The sequence below is a fragment of the Lithobates pipiens genome, unplaced genomic scaffold, assembly GCF_037356315.1.
Source record: "Lithobates pipiens isolate NorthernLeopardFrog02 unplaced genomic scaffold, aLitPip1_a1.2 Scaffold_13, whole genome shotgun sequence".
Taxonomy (NCBI): Eukaryota; Metazoa; Chordata; class Amphibia; order Anura; family Ranidae; genus Lithobates; species Lithobates pipiens.
The window spans coordinates 143002960-143024276 of NW_027507718.1; the positions used below are offsets into that span (position 1 = coordinate 143002960).

The 21317-nt window shown below is 45.8% G+C and overlaps 1 protein-coding gene across 1 annotated transcript in view; it reads left to right on the forward strand.

Annotated features, from left to right (window-relative positions):
- Nucleotides 1–21317, forward strand: part of ZFR2 (zinc finger RNA binding protein 2) — a 379518-nt gene that overhangs the window by 348905 nt on the left and 9296 nt on the right. The window contains exon 16 of the mRNA XM_077475662.1: nt 2997–3108. Within this exon, the coding sequence (XP_077331788.1) occupies nt 2997–3108 (112 nt within the window). The remainder of the gene's footprint in view (nt 1–2996; nt 3109–21317) is intronic.

Genomic DNA, 21317 nt, shown 5'->3' on the forward strand with positions numbered 1-21317 from the left:
CTACCTAAAAGATCTCCTCCTGAGAGCATCTTCCGCCTCAGAATTAGAGGAGGATGTGGCGATCACCATGCAGACCCTGCAAGAATTTGGGTGCCTGTTGAACCTAAAGAAGTCGGTGATTTACCGACCCAGCGTCTGGAGTACCTAGGTTTGCTGTTGGACTCCAGGGAAGTGAGAGTTTTTCTCCCTTCAGACAAATTGCAGACTCTCAGATCCACGGTCAAACTACTGATGAACCGCAAGTGGTCGTCGCTCCGGTTTTGCATGCGAGTACTGGGACTCATGGTAGCCTCCTTTGAGGCAGTACCCTACGCCCAGTTCCACACCAGAGTGCTGCAGAAGGAGATCTTGTTAAAATGGGACAAATCTCAGTTGTCCCTAGATCAACAGATCCAGGTGAGCCAGCCAGTCAGGGACTCTGTGGTCTGGTGGTTGAGGTCCCCGGTGATTCAGTCTGGAAAATCGTTCATTCCTCTAAAATGGACAGTGATCACTACGGACGCCAGTCTATCTGGCTGGGGTGGAGTGATGGGGGTTCAGTCGGCTCAGGGCCTCTGGTCGACGGAAGAATCCGAGTTACCGATCAGTCTGCTTGAATTGAGAGCGATCAGGCTGTCTCCCCACACATGGTCGGTGAGTCTTCATGGGCGTCCGATCAGGGTACAATTGGACAACGCCACGGCTGTGGCGTATGTAAATCACCAAGGGGGAACAAGAAGCTCAGCCGCTGCACGGGAGGTCGCTCACATACTTCGGTGGGCAGAGCGACACTTACCGGCCCTGTCGGCCATTTACATCCCGGGTGTGGAGAACTGGCAGGCGGACTATCTGAGTCGACAGATGCTGGACCCAGGAGAATGGGCATTGCATCCGAAGACATTCAGGCTGCTGTGCCTGAAGTGGGGAACACCAGATGTGGATCTACTGGCCTCCCGTCTCAATCGGAAGGTGCCAAGATTTGTGTCCAGGACAAGAGATTCGTGGACCGACGCGTCAGACGCGCTGGTGGCTCCGTGGGATCAGTACCAGCTGATCTACGCCTTTCCTCCACTGAAACTGTTACCACGTCTGCTTCGCAGAGTGGAAGCCGAGGGGATCCCAGTGATACGGTTGCCCTAGATTGGCCTCAGCGTCCCTGGTACGCAGACCTGGTGTATCTGGTGGCAGACACTCCCTGGCGACTACCGCTGCGAGAGGACCTTCTGTCTCAAGGTCCAATTCTCCATCCTGCTTTACCATCGCTGGTTTTAACGGCATGGCTATTGAGAGCCAGGTGTTGAGGAACCGGGGTCTATCAGACTCGGTGATTCCAACTATGTTGAGGGCACGGAAATCATCTTCTTGGAAGATATACCATCGTACCTGGAAGGCCTACATCTCCATGTGTGAGGAGAAAGGATGGCATCCGCGATCCTTTTCCATATCCAGGATCCTGCTGTTTCTCCAGCAGGGAGTGGACCAAAGATTGGCAATAAGCACCATCAAAGGGCAAATCTCAGCCTTAGCTGTCTTTTTTTTCAATGGCATCACACTCCTTAGTGAGTACCTTTTGTTTAGGGGGTACAACACGTAGTCCCTCCAGTGCATCCAACGTTACCTCCATGGGATTTGAACCTGGTATTGGCGTTTCAGAATCTGCCGTTTGTGACTATCAGGGAGATTCCACCTTTGACTCTTTCCCAGAAAGTGGTCATTCTAGTGGCCATCACATGGGCCAGGAGGGTTTTGGAAATGGCGGCCTTGTCTTGCAAGTCACCCTATCCGGTTATCCACATGGATAAGGTGGTGTCGCGTCCTCAACCATCTTTTCTACCGAAGGTGGTCTCTGCTTTTCATATCAATGAGGACATTGTATTACCATCGCTGTGTCCTAAGCCAAAGCACCCCAAGGAGGTGGCCCTTCACGCTCTGGACGTGGTTAGGGCCCTGAAGGTGTATTTGGATGCCATGGCTTCGTTTCGGAAGTCAGACTCACTGTTTGTTTTGGTGGCTGGTCCAAAGAAGGGCATGGCGGTCTCGTCGGCCACCATTTCCAGGTGGATCAGACAGATTGTAGTACAAGCCTACGCCTTGAAGGGGCAGATGCCCCCCTTTCCGGTCACGGCCCACTCTACAAGGGCAATCGGAACGTCTTGGGCCTTTCGACACCAAGCGTCGGTTGCTCAGGTGTGTAAGGCGGCGACCTGGTCGTCTGTCCATATATTTACCAAGTTCTATAAGGTAGATGTCAGTGCATCGGCGGATGCCTGTTTTGTCCGCCAAGTTTTGCAGGCGGCCGTGTAGTTGCAATTGAATATGCAATCAATATTTTTTCCTGTTTTTTTTTTAAAAACGCAGTATTGTTATGTTAATGCACTGTTGCATTACTTCCGCAGTTGGTTGCGATCTTAGGGATCACTCCTGTTGAGGATACCCGGTTATTTGGTGGTGGTTTCTGCACGCACTGCTGTTTTTTTGTGGGTTTCGTTTCACTAGTTCCCACTTGCCATGTGGATTAAATTTTTATGCTGTTTTTCCCACCCCTCATTTGGCACTGCTTGGGGACATCCCATTTTGCTACAGAGAGGAGCTGTGTCGGTTGGTGAATATAAGAGAAAATAGGATTTTTTGTACTCACCGTAAAATCCTTTTCTCTGTAATTCACCGACCGCACCGGCACCTCCCTTTTTTTTTTTTTTTCCTCTTTACGTTATACTGCTTGTTGATGTACTGAGGCTGCTAGGCCAGACTGTGGGGATTGTAGCCTAGGGACCGCCCCCTGGGCCGAAGTAAAAGTTCTGAAGTGTTGTATTACAACTTTGCGTAGTAATCCCCAGTGATAGGGCTAACAACCCATTTTGTTACAGAGAGGAGCTGTGTCGGTCGGTGAATTGCAGAGAAAGGGATTTTACGGTGAGTACAAAAAACCCTATTTTTACACGTTGGATGTCGTTATTGCTGTTTAATGTATCTTCTTAAGCGCATAGTTAATCAGGCCTCCTCTGTACTTCTTTTAGGCTTTAGAATTATTAGTCCAGAAGGCTTTGAGTTCTGCATCCACACCACTTTCACCAGCAGAAGCCACACGAAGAGTTCTGGAATGTATTGCTTCTGGAGTTCTCCTTTCTGGTTAGTCTTTGAACCTTTATTTTAGTAGTTAATAACTTTACTACATCTGTATTCTGATTTGTAATATTAAAATTTGGTTGATTATTGTTCCCTTTTAGTAACACTGACTTGCAGAGAAAAGATCTTAGTTTGAACTGTATTAAGGTGACTTATTGAGGTTTTTGCAGAACATAGAACAATTTCCATCCAGGGTGTATCAACATGACACTACCCTGAAGGTGCGGCCAGAATTAAACAAAATAAGATTGCTGTCTAACATAGTCAGCTAACTAAGATCCAAACTTCCCTCCCCCTCGCCTTTTCTGATTTAGCCCTGTAAGTTGCCTTATAGTAAGGCATCATGTTTACCAGACCTTTCCAAAAGTTTATATCTGGAGCCTTCACATCTTTTCATTTAAGCAATATAGCCTTCCTCCCATAAAATAGTCAGTCATTGGTATAGGTATGGATAAAAGATCTGAAATGTATGCAGTGAGTGCCCTCCAAAACGGCTGTATCAGAGGGCAGCTCCAAAATACATGTTCTGCATTGACTGGAGAGGTAGAACATCTCCAACATTCCGCCGAGGCCATACCATAGATTTTTGCCAATCTAGCTGGTGTATAGTAGCTTTTATGTATGAATATAAATTGAATTAATCTGTCCCTGGCTGATACTAGGTGTTTAAAGGGCTGATTCCATAAGCCATCCCAGTCTTCTCCCTGTAAATCTGGAACTTCGGCCTCCCGTTTACTCTTGCAATTAGCTACTGCCTTTGGCATTGACTTGAAAAACTATTTTTCTTATCGTACATCATGGGACACAGAGCCATAGTGGTTACTATGTGGGTTATAGGCCACCTTCAGGTGATGGACACTGGCACATCCTAAGACAAAAAGGGCACTCCCTATATATCCCCTCCCACTACTGGGAGTACCTCAGTTTTTTTGCCAGTGTCTAAGGTGTTGGTCACGAGTAAATATGTGCTCTGCTGAGCTCCAGTGGAGCAATCCTTGCTGGGGCTAGCCATGCTGACCGGATCCATTCAACGCGTCTCTTCTGGCCAAATTGAATGGTACCCGGGCCTCGTATCCGAAGAAACAAGGTTTTTGCCTGTGACTGCTTCTCTTTTTAGAGAGCTGGACCCTGGGAATCCAGTACTTTTTGGTAGTACAGCCATAAAGTTTTACTGGCAGGGTGCTGTTGCAGGTCCAAGATTGCGGGTTTACTCTAGGATCCCCTGCTCCTGATGGTTTAACGGAACCCACTGTGAAGGGTGAAGATCTGGTCTGTTTTACCACAGAAACCCTGCGGTGGGAAAGGTAAGTGGAGTTTTCTAAGAATTTTTATTTTCTTATGAATGTCTCCTTTAAAGCGGTTTTGTACAGAAAATTGCAAGTTCATCTTATTCAAATGGCTTTGGAACATAGATGCAGTTATGACCATTGAAATAAAATAATATGCAGTATTTACCTTTTATTTTATATGTTTATGCCGACTTCCGGGCTCTCCTCCCGTGGGAGTAGGCGTGTTTATCAGCTTCGCAATGGTCCCTGGGAACTTTTTTAGCTATTTCCCAGGAATCCGTGGGGGACACAGTCATGCCGAAATTGCCATTTTGAAAGTGGGCAAGCAGCTCTATCTGCCATTACCACTATAGCACATGAGGCAAGAGGAAGGAAAACAGAGGACACTCAATGAGCATGTGCGAGATGGAGCGGTGGATGCTGGGAGCTCAGCATCATCGCATCCAGGAAGTAAATGCCTGTGGGCTTAAACGCCCACAGTGAAAATGGAAACCGCCGGACTGCTTTTTTAAAAGTTTTCCTTAGCAATGAAATAGTCATGCCGGGGGTTAAAAAGACGCCGATCGTGGCTGCAAAGACACAGTAGGAATCGCCCACCAGTGACACAGGTAAAAAAAAAAAAAAAACGGCAGTGGAATCCCGCTTTAACATAAAAAGTTGTCAGGCCTGAACAGCAGGTCCTCTGGTAAGCTTGGGGGGGGGGGGGAGTTTTCTCCCCGCTTATCGCCCCTCTATGCTGATAGTCTCCTCCGCTCGGTGACTTGTAAACACACACACACATCCCCCCCCGCATCATGCTTCGGTAGGTCTGAGAGGGCCTGTCGTCTGACGCTCGTGCAGGGAAACCCTTATTTTAAAATAGTGGGTGGGGCCGTAGGCAAGACGGGGCTTAGCGGCATCTGTGTTCTTCGACGCTAGGACACGAGGAGGCAAGTTCCTTTGACACATTTTTTACTGCTGCATCGGGCCGGGCATTAATAGCAGCAATTGTGCTGAACTATAGACCTAGCAATGTATGCATTCCTTCTGGTAGTGCCTCTGCTTTCTGCATCAGGCTATGAGCAGAAAGGGGACAAGGAACAACTCAAAGGGTTCTAGAGGATCGATTGTTTTACGGCAACCTAAATCCATTAAAAAAAAAATGGCATCCTCCTCTGAGAGTGGTGCGGCTGGTCAGAGTGAGCCATCAGGGGGGTACTGGTGTTGCAGCAGCTCTAGACACTTCAGCCCCTATATACAGTGCCTTGCGAAAGTATTTGGCCTCTTTGAACTTTTCAACCTTTTGCCACATTTCAGGCTTCAAACATAAAAATATAACATTTTAATTTTTTGTGAAGAATCACCAACAAGTGGGACACAATTGTGAAGTGGAACGAAATCTATTGGATAATTTAAACTTTTTTAGCAAATAAAAAACTGAAAAGTGGTGCTTGCAAAATTATTCGGCCCCTTTACTTTCAGTGCCGCAAACTCACTCCAGAAGTTTAGCGAGGATCTCTGAATGATCCAATGTTTGTCCTAAATGACTGATGGTGATAAATAGAATCCACCTGTGTGTAATCAAGTCTCTGTATAAATGCACCTGCTCTGTGATAGTCTCAGGGTTCTGTTGAAAGCGCAGAGAGCATCATGAAGACCAAGGAACACACCAGGCAGGTCCGTAATACTGTTGTGGAGAAGTTTAAAGCCGGATTTGGATACAAAAAGATTTCCCAAGCTTTAAACATCCCAAGGAGCACTGTGCAAGCGATCATTTTGAAATGAAAGGAGTATCAGACCACTGCAAATCTACCAAGACCTGGCCGTCCCTCTAAACTTTCAGCTCAGACAAGGAGAAGACTGATCAGAGATGCAGCCAAGAGGCCCATGATCACTCTGGATGAACTGCAGAGAACTACAGCTGAGGTGGGAGAGTCTGTCCATAGGGCAACAATCAGTCGTACAGTGCACAAATCTGGCCTTTATGGAAGAGTGGCAAGAAGAAAGCCATTTCTCAAAGATATCCATAAAAAGTCTCGTCTAAAGTTTGCCACAAGCCACCTGGGAGACACACCAAACATGTGGAAGAAGGTGCTATGGTCAGATGAAACCAAAATCAAACTTTTTGCCCACAATTCAAAACGATATGTTTGGCGCAAAAGCAACACAGCTGATCACCCTCAACACACCATCCCCACTGTCAAACATGGTGGTGGCAGCATCATGGTTTGGGCCTGCTTTTCTTCAGCAGGGACAGGGAAGATGGTTAAAATTGAGTGGAAGATGGATGCAGCCAAATACAGGACCATTCTGGATGAAAACCTGTTGGAGTCTGCAAAAGACCTGAAACTGGGATGGAGATTTATCTTCCAACAAGACAATGATCCCAAACATACAGCAAAATCTACAAAGGAATGGTTCACAAATAAACGTATCCAGGTGTTAGAATGGCCAAGTCAAAGTCCAGACCTAAATCCAATCGAGAATCTGTGGAAAGAGCTGAAAACTGCTGTTCACAAACGCTCTCCATCCAACCTCACTGAGCTCGAGCTGTTTTGCTAGGAAGAATGGGCAAGAATTTCAGTCTCTCGATGTGCAAAACTGATAGAGACATACCCCAAGCGACTTTCAGCTGTAATCGCAGCAAAAGGTGGCTCTACAAAGTATTAACGCAAGGGGGGCGAATAATTTTGCACGCCCCACTTTTCATTTTTTTATTAGTTAAAAGTTTCAAAAATCCAATAGATTTCGTTCCACTTCACAATTGTGTCCCACTTGTTGGTGATTCTTCACAAAAAAATAAACATTTTATATCTTTGTTTGAAGCCTGAAATGTGACAAAAGGTTGAAAAGTTCAAGGGGGCCGAATACTTTCGCAAGGCACTGTATATCACTCGGGAGGTTTTTTTTCTTCTACCATTTTAAGTTGTGAACAGAAGATTGATGCTATGTTCGCTTCCCACAATGGACTCAAACATAGCAGATCCCAGTCCATTGCTCAGGACCCTCATACTAGGGAACAAGGGGCAGGAGATCATGAAGTATTTTCAAAGGATCAGGAAGAGGCCAATGACTCCTCTTCTGAAGATCCTAATATGGAGGGAGCAGCCTCACAAGAGAGACTGTTGGTACACTCCCTTACTAAGTTGATTCGCTCAACCTTTTTATTGCCTGTAGCGCAGTCTATGGATGAACCCACCTCTGATTTGGGATCACTAAAGCCTCCCCAATCTGTGGATGCCTTTCCTATCCATTCAAAAAAAAAGCTGATGTATTCTGAGTGGGAGCACCCAGTTAAACCGTTTTTCTCTTTCGTTCACTGACTGACACCATTATTCTTGACCATAGGGTTGTTACGCCACCTTCAGGAGAGGACTAGGCAGAACATATTATACATGTGAAACAAAAGCAGAACTTTATAGTTCCGCCCAGGGGGTGGTCCCTTCAGTAACAACCCCTCAGCCTCCTTCCTGCAGCTTCAGTTTTTTTTCTGCTTAGTGGAGGAGATGGACCTAGGAACCCTGCGGGGGACCGTCTGTCCTGGGATTTTTTTGCAGAAGGCTGTCTTTTGCGCAAGATTTTTGGATCCTGTGATCTACTATCAACAGCCGGCTGGGTGGCAGGCTGGATACCCTTATCCTTGTAGTCTCCCCATCCTGGCCATCTAGTTTCTGCAGACCATAGCTATGCGCTGGGTCGACCACGACATGCCCCTCAGGCTCCAGGGGTGGCCGGTGAGCGCAGCGCTCCGGAGCACACATATGACCGGGCTACTGATGTCTGTGTCACAGTGTGCCATGGCCAGCAGTCACCCCATACTCTTCAGGAGTGGGTCTGTGATGGGATGTCCCCAGCTCGTGCGGATGGCAAGTACAGCTCTCCCTGCCTCGGCGGGGTTGAGCAGCTGGGCATTCCTTGGGAGGTCTATGGGGGGTCCCTCTCCTCCCTCTCTTCTCTCCCTGTCTCTATCCTCGTCCCCATCTCAATCAGAAGGTGCCGATATTCGTATCCAGGACAAGAGATCCTTCGGTAGACGCATCAGACATGCTGGTGGCTCATGGGATCAGTACCGGCTGATCTATGCCTTTCCTCCGCTAACGCTACTACCACGTCTGCTCTGCACAGTGGAGACCGAGGGGATTCCAGTAATTCTGATTTCCCCAGATTGGCCTCGGCGCCCCTGGTACGCCTACCTAGTATGCCTGGTTGCTGACGCTCCCTGGCGACTACCGATGCGAGAAGACCTTCCGTCTCAAGGTCTGATCTCCTTCTGCTTTACCATCGCTGGTTTTTAACGGCATGGCTGTTGAGAGCCAGGTGCTAAGGAACCAAGGCCTCTTGGACTCAGTGATTTCAACCATGCTGAGAGCACGGAAACCTTCTTCTCGGAAGATATACCATTGTACCTGGAAGGCCTACATCTCCATGTGTGAAGAGAAAGGATGGTGTCCGCGCACCTATTCTGTTTACAGGATTCTGCTGTTTCTACAGCGAGAAGTAGACCAGAAATTGGCTTTAAGCACCATTAACCACTAGAGATCTGCGATATAGCCGAATGACGGCTACAGCGCGGACCTGCTTTGCCGGGACGACGTCTATTGACGTCATCCCGTGCACGAGCGGCCTGCGTGCTCCCTGAGGGGCGCGCTCTGTGATCGGCGAGTCTGAGACTCGCCTGATCACGGATCCGAGCAAGGGGTCGATCCCGACCCCTTACCACGTGATCAGCTGTGAGCCAATGACAGCTGATCATGTGACAAAACAGAGCCGTAATCGGCTATTTTTCCTCCTCGCGCTCACAGCGCGAGGAGAGAAAAAAAAATCCGATCGCGGCCAACTTATCAGTGCCCACCTGCCCCCTGCCAGTTATTAATAAAAGTGCCACCCAGCAGTGCCACCTATCAGTGCCCACAGTACCATCTATCAGTGCCCACAATCTGCCTCAACAACAGTGCTGCACCTCAGTGCCACATATCCATACCCATCAGTGTCATCTACCAGTGCCCATCAGTGGTACCTATCAGTGCCACCCATCAGTGCCATCTTATCTGTGCCCATCTTTGCCCATCAGTGCCGCCTTATCTGTGCCGATCAGTACTGCCTTATCTGTGCCCATCAGTACTGCCTTATCTGTGCCTATCGGTGCCACCTTATCTGTGCCTATTAGTGTCGCCTTAACTGTGCCTATCAGTGCCCACCAGTGCCGCCTCATCAGCGCATTTCAATGAAGGAGAAAAATGACCTGTTTGCAAAATTTTATAACAAACTATTAAACATGATTTTTATTTTTTTTTATTTTGCATTTTTTGTTTGTTTAGCAAAAAATAAAACTCCCAGCTGTAATTAAATACCACCAAAAGAAAGCTCTATTTGTGGGGAAAAAAATGATAAAAATTTCATTTGGGTACTGTTGTATGGCCACGCAATTGTCATTCAAAGTGCATCAGCGCTGAAAGCTGAAAATTGGTCTGGGCAGGAGGGGGGTTTAAGTGCCCAGTAAGCAAGTGGTTAAACAAATATCATCCTTGGCTGTCTTTTTTCAGCGAACCCTGGCGGCTCATTCTCTAGTGAGTACTTTTATTCAGGTGGTCCGGCATGTAGTTCCTCTGGTGTGTCCACCTTTACCTCTGTGGTATCTGAACCTGGTGTTATCGGCACTTCAGAAACCACCGTTTGAGAACATCAGAGAAATTCCCTTGTTGACTCTTTCCCAGAAAGTGGTCTTTCTAGTGGCCATTACATTGGCCAGGAGGGTTTCGGAGCTGGCGGCCTTGTCTTGCAAGTCGCCCTATCTGGTTATCCATAAGGATAAGGTGGTGTTGCGTCCGCAACCTTCTTTTCTGCCGAAGGTGGTTTCGGCATTTCACATCAATGAAGAGATTGTATTACCATCTCTGTGTCCTAAACCAACACACCCTAAGGAGGTGGCCCTTCATTCCCTGGAGGTGGTCCGGGCTCTAAGGGTGTATTTGTCTGCCATGGCTCCCTTTCAGAAGTCAGACTCTGTTCGTTTCAGTAACTGGTCCACAAAAAGGTATGGCGGTCTCGTCGGCCACCATTTCCAGGAGGATCAGACAGATTGTGGTACAGGCCTACGCCTTGAAGCAGCCCATTCCACCAGGGCAATTGGAACCTCTTGGGCCTTCCGACATCAAGCGACAGTTGCTCAAGTGTGTAAGGCAGCGACTTGGTCGTCTGTTCACACGTTTATCAAATTCTACAAAGTGGATGTCAGCGCATTTTCAGATGTTTGCTTTGGCAGCAAAGTTTTGCAGGTGGCCGTGTGATGTTGCAATTGCACTTCTTTTTTTTCTGTTTTTTTTTTTTTCTTAAAATACAGTTACTTTTGAGTATAATGCAATGTTGCATTGTTAACCGCAAGTTCTGATGCGGATAGTCAAGGTGGTGACTGCCCTGTCAGGGAGCACTTCTGGTTGTGGGTGAAGTTTTTTTATGCTGTTCCCACCCCTTGTTATGACACTGCTTGGCGACGTCCCTATGGTCAAGAATAATGGAGCTGTGTCAGTGAACAAAAGAGAAAATAGGATTTTTGTACTCACCGTAAAATCCTTTTCTCTGAAGTTCACTGACTGACACAGCACCCTTCCCTCCTATTGATTTACATTATACTGCTTGGTGACGTACTGAAGCTGCAGGAAGCCGGCTGAGGGGTTGTTACTGAAGGGACTGCCCCCTGGGTGGAACTATAAAGTTCTGCTTTTGTTTCACATGTATAACATGTTCTGCCTAGTCCTCTCCTGAAGGTGGCGTAACAACCCTATGGTCAAGAATAATGAAGCTGTGTCAGTGAACTTCAGAGAAAAAGATTTTACGGTGAGTACAAAAATCCTATTTTTCTTCCAAAAATGTTTTCTATACTTTATTCTATGGAGGAGGAGTTCTATAAGACATGGGGGATTCCAGCAATTGATGCTGCTATAGCCTCAGTTAATAAAAACCCGACTTTTCCTGTAGACAATGCGCAAATGTTAAAGGATCCAACAGATAAAAAGTTGAAATTTAAAAAAAAAAAAAACATTTCTCTTGCAGGTTCAGTTGTGCAGCCGGCTCTTGCGGCGATTGGAGTATCTCAGTCCATAAAGGACCAGTTTGTGGAGGTACTCAAGATTTTTCCTGAGCAGTAGGCCCAGCAGCAGATGGCTGGCATATCAGAGGCACTGTGTTTCACAGTGGATGCTTTGAAAGTTTCTATTATTCAAGCCTCACGGCTTATGCTAGGGCTGGTATATATGTGTAGAGTTCTATGGTTGAAAAATTGGTCAGCCGAAGCGCCATGTAACAAGCTTTTGGCCAGTTTCCCATTTCATGGTGAACGGTCGTTTGGAGACGATCTGGATAAATATATCCAAAGAATCTCTAATGGGAAAAGTTCTTTTTTTACCAGTAAAGAAGAAGTTTAAAAGTTTTTCCTTTTAAACGTGCATCTTCACCAGTGCCAGGAGCATCTGCCTCCAGACAGTCTCAATGGCCTCCACCGGCGGGTTCAAGAGAAACTTGGGGCAGGAAACCCATGAAGCAAAATACTAAAGCCTCCCTATGTAGGGGCGCCCCTGCTCACTCGGGTGGGGGGGGGGGGGGGGCTTCCACACTTTTCAAAGATCTGGCAGGAACATTGTCAAGACAGATGGGTGGCTTCCTCAATTTTTTTAGGTTTCAAACTAGAATTTCAAGAATTCCTATCTCCCCGCTTTTTAAAATCAAACATTCCCAGAGATCCAGGGAAAAGAAAGTCTCTCCTTATATCAGATATCAGAGGTTCCCACAGAAGAGCAGGTATCAGGGTTTTATTGAAACCTCTTCACGGAACCAAAACCAAACAAGGAGGTGAGACCCATTTTAGATCTCAAGGATCTAAACTGTCACTTGAATATCCGTTCCTTTCGCATGGAGTCAATCCGATCAGTTGTCTCCATCCTACGAGGAGGCGAGTTTTTGCATCGATCGATATCAAGGATGCCTATCTCCACATGCCAATTTTTCCCGCTCATCAGAAGTTTCTACGCTTCGAGGTAAAGAATCTTAATTTTCAGTTTGTGGCTCTGCCTTTCGGTCTAGCCACCGCACTTTGAGTGTTCACGTAGATCCTGGTTCCTCCTTTAGCCAGGTTAAGGGCTCAGGTTATAACAATTATAGCCTGCTTTTTGTAGATCAGTCACCTGTCTAAACCAAATTTTTATTTCAGCCGTAAGCTACCTAGAATTCCTAGGCTGGATTCTGAACCTAGAAAAATCTTCCTTAAAACGGTCAAGGAGATTACAGTACTTGGGGCTGATCAAAGATACCATAAGGTATTCTTACCCTAGGGAAGGATCAGCCCCATAAAAGAACTGATTTGGCTTGTCAAAACAAAGAAATCCTTCCATTTGGCTGTGCATGAAATTGTTAGGAAAGATGGTGTCCTCCTTCGAGGCCATTCCTTATGCGCAGTTTCATTCCGGACTGCTGCTAAACAGTATTCTGTCGAACTGGAACAAGAAGTTCCAGCCTTAAGCCTTTCCAATCCGCTTATCCCCCGAGGTTTGTCAGAGCCTCAATTGGTGGTTGATATCCAGCAACCTTCAACAGGGGAAATTCTTTCTACCAGTATCCTGGAAAGTGGTAACAGTAGATGCCAGCCTTCTAGGCTGGGGAGCAGTCCTGGATGAGGCTTCTGTCCAGGGGAAGTGGTCCAATTCAGAAAGGACCTTACCCATCAATAGTCTAAAAATTTGGGCGGTTCGTCTGGCCCTAGAGGCCTGGATGCTCAGATTACGAAATTGTCCTGTCAGGATTCAATCCGACAATGCCACGGCTGTGGCCTACATCAATCACCAAGGGGGCATGAGTAGTCGTGCAGCCCAAAAAGATTTGAATCATTTTCTATCTTGGGCAGAAAGCAAAATTCCTTGCCCATCGGCGATTTTTATTCCAGGGATAGAAAATTTGCAGGCGGATTATTTGATTCGCCAACAATTGTTTCCAGGAGAATGGTCCCTTCACCCCAATATCTTTCTGTTGATATGTCAAAGATGGGGTGTTCCGGACGTGGATCTGTTCGTGTCCAGATTCAACGACAAGGTCCACAACTTTAAGGACAAGGGATCCACTGGCATGCGGGACAGACGCCTTGGTCTTTCCATGGGATCAGTTTTCTCTGATATATGCGTTTCCCCCAGTTCTGCGCATGAACCAGCAGGAAGGGAAGGAGGTGATTCTGGTGGCCCAGAAGATCTTGGTTTGCCGAGGTTATAAAGATGGCGGTAGAGGGATCTTGGACCCTGCCGCTGTGGCCAGACCTTCTCGTGCAAGGTCCGCTATTCCATCCTACCTTACAAATGCTAAATTTAAAGGTTTGGTTATTGAAACCCACATTCTAAAGGACCGTGAGTTATCTCCTTCAGTAGTGTCTACTTTGGTTAATGCTATGAAGCCGGCCTCCAGAGTCATATCCTATAGAGTCTGGAAGGCATGTGTCTCCTGGTGTGAATCCCAGGGTTGTCACCCCAGAACGTATGTCATAGGTAGGATCTTTGAATTCCTGCAGATGGGACTGGCTTGGCTACAAAACTGAGGTACTCCCAGTAGTGGGAGGGGTTATATAGGGAGTGCACTTTTTGTCTTAGGGCGTGCCAGTGTCCATCACCTAAAGGTGGCCTATAATCCACATAGTAACTACTATGGCTCTGTGTCCCGTGATGTACTTCAAAGAAAAGGATTTTACAGGTAAGCTGTTATAAAAATCCTATTATATGTAACAGAGAGGTTTAGCTAGTAGTTCTGCTGTTAGTAAGGACTCAAGGGCCGAGGGCAGAGATTCTACCTTCATCTCTCAAAATTGTGATTCCTGTATGATGAGTGACGGGTCCGAAAACCAAGGCTCCTCTCCTGTTTTTAATAACAGGAATATGAGCAGTTGGGCGATCCGCCACCATCATTTCCAGTAATTTCCTGTTTTGTTTTGTTTTTTGTCCCCTTCTGCAAATATTGTATGAGCTCTTTGGGTCACTTCTGATGTTGTCAGCCCCTCGATATGTAAGGTTAATCGACACCTGGCATCCAATAGACACGCATATGAGGCCCCAGTTGGTGACCTTGTATGTACCTCCGCACACTCTCTCTCCTCCTGTTGAAGACGGGTAAGTTCCTCATTGCCATTTATGCAAGCAGTTTTAATGGCTGATATGCATTCCCCCTTGCCACCGCCTTAAATGCATCCCACACCACAGGGAGTTCAGTTGTGTCAATGTTCATGGACCAATACCCTTTAATTGTTTCCTCTAACTGGATAGCAACCTGCTCGTGCTGCAACCAGCTGGGTAATGGACGCCATCCTTCCCACCCCGCTCCACACCTGGAAAGACCAGGGTAAGAGAGAGGGGATTATGGTCCGACAGCACCCTGCTGGGTATTCAATACCTTCAACATACTGCAGCAGACGAACATTGCCAAAGGCCATATCTATCCTGGCTGAGGAGCTGTGAGTCATTGATATATGAGAAAAGCAGCAGCCAGTGGGGTGTTTCCATCTTGACAGCTCCAGCAAACTTGCTGCAGAAGTCCAACCATTAAGTCTGTAGAGCTCCCCCTGTTGGGATTGGAAGAATCCAACACCGCATCAAGGATGGCATTGAAGTCTCCCATCAGCAACAAAGGCAAGTGTACACATTCATCCAATTGAGTAAGCATGTCATACAGTAGTTGAACCTGAAAAGGAGGAGACACATATACATTCACTAGTAACATTAACTATTACAACTGCAACATACCTAACCTCCGGGTCTGTAATAACCTGGTGGATGATGCAAGGTACAGTTCTGCTTATCAGCATTGTGACCCCTCTAGCAAAGGTAGAGTAAATTGAGTGTATGGCTCTCTGGATCCACTGCTTACGCAGTGCTAGTACCCTATTACCAACCAGGTGGGTTTCCTGCAGGAAAATAATGTGAGGTTTAGTGTGTTTTAGGTATTGAAATACAGATGCCCTTTTAAATTGGTGATTAAGGCCCCTTACATTCCAGGACACAATATTGATCTTATTCGCCATGGTCACATTTGTTAATATAGTAGTCACTACAGGGTGTGCAACTTCCCAGCCCCCCCCTTCTATTATACTGGAAATCAAACTCCAACACCAAAAGTTCCGATATGCAGCTTCACTCCAAAAAAACTTGCGATGAGTTCCGGCCGCATCCATCGAATGTTCGGCAGTTCTTGTTTAGTCGCATCCCCTTACGCTCCATGTTACAGGGATATGAAGCTTGGAGCGTATGCTATTTGAATAGGCGTTACCTGCAAAGTGACACGGGGGAGTGCCCTCCCCCTACTGGAGAGAAGAAAAAATATATATATTTGCAGCCCGCATATACATTAAAAGGGAGAAAAGTATATGAAAAAGGGCCTGGAAAAGTTAACAAAAAAATGAGAAAAAGCACTAGAGTTCGGTGTCACAATGACTTCATGCAAAACATTGTGTATTCTCATCAAGTGGCAACTCTCCTATGGCTGAGGTGCAGAAAGTTCTCCATCTCCCCATTGTGATGTTCGGTCTCCTCACGATGGTACTTGGAAAGTTGTTGCCATATCACTCTGTATATCCATTGCTTGAGTAGGCTCCCTGTGACGGTTGGTAACAATCAGATACTTCCATCTGGCCATATTTCATGCAACATGCATTTTTCCTGTGATATTAATGGGTTTTTAGATACAGTGCACAACAGGTGCTTCTAAATTCAATGTGTCTCTGCCTCAGCAAGCAAGCCAGGCATGCATCAACTATGAAAGTTCTTTATCCAGCCAATCGCAAGCTTCCGCAGGGTTCTCAAAGAACTTTACATTACCTCTGTATTGCAGCCTTAATTTACTTGGATACAGGATACTGTATTGAACCTCCTTTTCCCTCAGTCTCTTGCAGATATTATTGAAGGTGCAGCGCTTTTGTTGGGTGGCGACTGAGAAGTCTGTGAAAAGCATGACCCTGGCATTCTCATGCTTGAGCTCTTTTATCTTCCTCGCTTGGGCTAGTATCATGTCTCTATCCCTTTAGTTCAGGAAACGAACCAGGAAAGGTCTGGAAAAGGCTCCTGGGGGTCTGTTGCCCATGGGGACCCTGTGTGCTCTCTCCACAAGATAAGTGAGGGGTAAATCTTTCAATGCTAGCAGTTGTTTAAACAGGGCCTCGGCAAACTGAACCAGCTTCAGCCCCCTCTGGTAAGCCCACCATTCTGATATTTTTCCTCCTCTGTCCTCGGCAGCGTCTGCTCTGCGTTGCAGGGATTTCTGGGTGCCATGTCTGGGAGAGGAGTCTTCCGCATCAGATACTCTGGCCTCCACTGTGGTGAGCCTGCCCCGGATCTTGTCTAAATCATGCCAGATTAACGTGCATTCCGAGAAGAGGTGATCTATGCGCCCCATTTGTTCAGACTTACTGGCATGGCTTCCAGGATCGGTCTGGTTATTGCATCTGTGTCCACAGCAAGCAGCTGGTCATCTGCTGGTTCAGCGTCACCTCCGAGCTCTGCCGTCTCTCTTGTTGGTGCCATTTTGGCGTGCTGATCTTGCCACTGGGAAGACAAGATGGCGGGCGCAGAGTCCTGTTCAGGGTCTTTGGTGGAGTGGGTCTGCCGCTGGTCTCTAGGAGCCTTCTGGGTCTTTTTGGAAGCAGAGGAATGCATCACTTTGATCCTTGTACCTTCCCCCAGCCAGCAGTGGTGGTAGAAAATGAGTAGGTTTGCTCTAAAACCACGGATGCTTTCAGGAGAAACTGAGCTTCAGAGAGATGTGTGCTGCCTCGATCACATCCGGCCATACTCCCTAGTTTCTCCCATTCTTTGAAGGACCTCTCAAGCTCCATCAGGTTGGATGGGGGAGTGTCGGTGCACAGCCATTTTAAGATCTCTCCAGAGATGTTCAAGTCTGGGCTCTAGTTGGGCCACTCAAGGACATTCGGAGTTGTCCCGTAGCCACTTCTTTGTTATGTTTACGGTGGGCTTGGGGTCATTGCCCTGTTGGAAGATGAACCTTTGCCCCAGTCTGAGGTCCGGAGCACTCTGGAGCATGTTTTCATCAAGGATGTCTCTGTACGTTTGCATTCATCTTCCCCTTGATCCTACCTAGTCTCCCAGTTCCTGCTGCTGAAAACATCCTCACAGCATGATGCTGCCACCACCATGCTTCACTGAAGGGATAGTATTGGCCAGGGGATAAGTTTCCTCCAGACATGACGCTTGCCATTTAGGCCAAAGGGGTCATTCTTTGTTTCTCATGGTCTGAGATTCCTGCAGGTGCCTTTTAGCAAGCTGTCATGTGCCTTTTACTGAGGAGTGGCTTCCGTCTGGCCACTCTACCATTAGGGATGATCTCCAGCGTGTTCGCATACTCCATGTGCAGAGCCCGCCAGAAAGTCGCTAATCACTGGCAGTGAGACATTGTCCAATCTCTGAAGCCGTGCATCGTGTCAGTGTCTCACTGCCTGTGATTAGCGCTGCGCCAACTTCCTGGCAGGCTCTGCACGTGTGGAGTATGTGAACACGCCAGAGCTCATCCTTATCTACCATACAGGCCTGAATGGTGGAGTGCTGCAGAGATGGTTGTTCCTCTGGAAGGTTATCCTTTCTCCACAGAGAAATGCTGGGGCTCTGTCAGAGTGACCATTGGGTTATTGGTCACCTCCCTTACTAAGGCCCTTTTCCTCAATCGCTCAGTTCGGCCAGGGCGGCCCATTTTAGGAAGAGTCCTGGTGGTTACGGATGATGGAGGCCACTTTGCTCCTTAAACGTTCAATGCTGCAGAAATGTTTCTGTACTCTTCCCCAGATCTGTACCTCGATACAATCCTGTCTCGGAGGTCTACAGACAATTCCTTGGACGACATGGCTTGGTTTGTGCTTTGACATGAGCTTTTAACTTTTGAACCTTATATAGATAGATAGATGTATAGATAGATGTGCACCTGTCTAAACCCTGTCCAATCAAATGAATTTACCACAGGTGGATGCCAATCAAGTTGTAGAAACAGGGATGATCATTGGAAAAGGCTATACTTCATGTACATGTGATTTATTTTATATTTTTTATCTTTAATGCATTTGGAAAGATTTCAAACAAACTTCTTTTACGTTGTCATTATGAAGTATTGTTTGTAGAATTTTGAGGAAAAATAATGATTTGAATCCATTTTGGAATAAGGCTGTAACATAACAAAATGTGGAAAAAAAATGAAGAGCTGTCAATACTTTCTGTATGGACTGTGTGATTAAGATCTATATATATATATATATATATATATATATATATATATATATATATATATATTATATAGATCTATTTACATACATGGATGTCCATATATATTTGGATAAGGGCACAATTTCCAACTTTTGGCTCTGTATGCCACCAGAATAAAATTTAAAACGAAACAATCCAAATGAATTTGAAGTGCAGACTTTCAGCTTTAATTCAAGGGGTTGAACATAAAAATAAAGTACAAATTTTAGGAACTGCGACCCCTTTTGATACATTTTGCCTATTTTCAGGGGCTCAAATTTAATTGGACAAATAAATATATTCATACATGTTTTTATTAAGAATCATTTACTTGAGTCTTATGTTTTGCCAAGCTCTAACTGCAGCTGTCTTCAGTTCTTTGTGGGTCTTTCTGCCTTTCGTTTTGCTTTCAGCAAGTGAAATGTATGTTCAGTTGGGTTTTTGATCAGGTGATTGACTTGGCCATTGTAGAATAATCCACTTCTTTTCCTTCAAAATCTCTTTGGTTGCTTTTGCAGTGTGTTTTGGATCATTGTCCATTTGCACTGTGAAGCGCCATCCAATCAACTTTGCTGCATTTGACTGAATCTGGGCTGACAGTACATCTCTAAGCACTGCCGAATTCATCCGGCTGCTTCTTTCTTCTGTCACATCATCAAACACCAAGGGCCTAACACCACTGGAAGACATGCACACCCATGCCATCACCTTACCTCCACTGTGTTTTACAGATGACGTTGTGTGCTTTGAATCGTGGGCTGTTCAAGCCTTCTCCACACTTTTTCCCGTCATTCTGGTACAGATTAATGTTAGTTTCATACATCCAAAGAATGCTTTTCCAGAACTGGTCTGGCTTTTTTTAGATGTTTTTGGCAAATTCTAATCTGGCTTTTCTATTTTTAATGCTTATGAATGGTTTGCACCTTGTGGTGAACCCTCTGTATTTGCTCTTGTGAAGTCTGCTATTGTAGTCTGATCAAAATTCCTATCGCACGTGTTCCTGGTAGAAATGGCTCTTAAAATGGTGGGTGCTGCAGCGATAACCAGTTGGGTCCTGGAAACATCAAACAAGCGTACATATTCGCCAGCACACCATGCCTGACTAAGGGGTCCTGCACGGCTCCGAAACATTGCACCTTCTTTTGTGACGTGATCTTTTTCATTAAAACTTTTTGTATGAAAATTGCCCATCCATGTACGCTTGCATTGATTATGCTTGATTGTAGACTTTGACAATGATACGCCCACCTCCTGGAGAGTGTCCTTCACTTATCTGAATGTTGTGAATGGGTTTTTCTTCACCATAGAGAGGATCCCTGCGATCATCCACCACTGTTGTTTTCCATGGATGTCTAGGCCTTTTTATGTTGCTGAGCTCCCCAGTGTGTTCTTTTCTCAGAATGTACCAAGCTATTGATTTGGCCACTTCTAATGTTTCTGCTATCTCTGATGATTTTGTTTTGTTTTTGGAGCCTTACAATGGCCTGTTTCTCTTGCATGGACAGCTCCTTTGATCGCATGATGTAGGTTCACAGCAATAGATTCAAAATGCAAAAACCACACTTAGAATCAACTCCAGACCTTTTTCCTGCTTAATTGATGAAGAAATAACAAAGGAGTAGCCCACACCTAGCCATAAAACAACTTTTGATTCAATTGTCCAATTACTTTTGGTCCCTTGAAAAATTGGGGGGTGGCTATTCTTAAGAGCTGTGATTCCTAAACCTTTCTATACATGCCCTCAAATTAAACCTGAGCGTGCACTTTCAGACAATATCAATTATATAACTATAGCTTGAATATGTTTTGGTAAATGCCTGAAAGAAACTAAAATTGTGCCTATGTCCAAATATATATGGACCTAACTGTATATATAGCCGACCTCTTTGCACATTTTCCATTTAAATTTTCCACTTTTAAGCCATTAAAGGTTAGGTTTGGTCCCTGTTTCAAATTTTACTTGCTCTCATCAGACTTCCAAAAATCAGTAACCTGAAAGTAGTGTAATTTGAAGAAAATGATTAGCTTTCTCTGGAAGCCTCCAGCAGCAGCATACTTTATTTTTTTAATGGCAGCTAATATAACACTTATGGTATGATATTAACCACTTCAGCCCGGGAAGGATTTACCCCGTTCCTGACATGAGCATTTTTTGCAATACAGCACCGCTTCGCTTTAACTGACAATTGCACTGTTGTGCAAAGAATCCACAATAGGTGAATATTGATTGGTTTGCGCAAAAGTTATAGCGTCTACAAAATAGGGGATAGATTTATGGCATTTTTATTATAATTTTTTTTTTATTAGTAATGGTGGCGATCTACAATTTTTATTGTGACTGCGACATTGCGGTGGACACTTTTGACACTATTTTGGGACCGGCGATCAAGGGGTTGACTGTGTTCCCTCCGTGTGTTCTAACTGTAGAGATGGGCTCACTAGAACATAACCAAGATCACTGCTCCCGATGACGGGAAGCAGTAGATACCGCTCATGTTGCTAGGCAGAATGGGGAAATGTCTTGTTTACATGGGCATCTCCCTGTTCTGTCACTAGCCCGTGATTTAAAGGGAACGTACAGGTACACCCATTTGCACAGCAGTGCCATTGTGCCAACGTATATCGTTGTGCACTGGACAGCAAGTGTTTAATACATGAATGTAAAAGCTATGCTTAGAGGTGA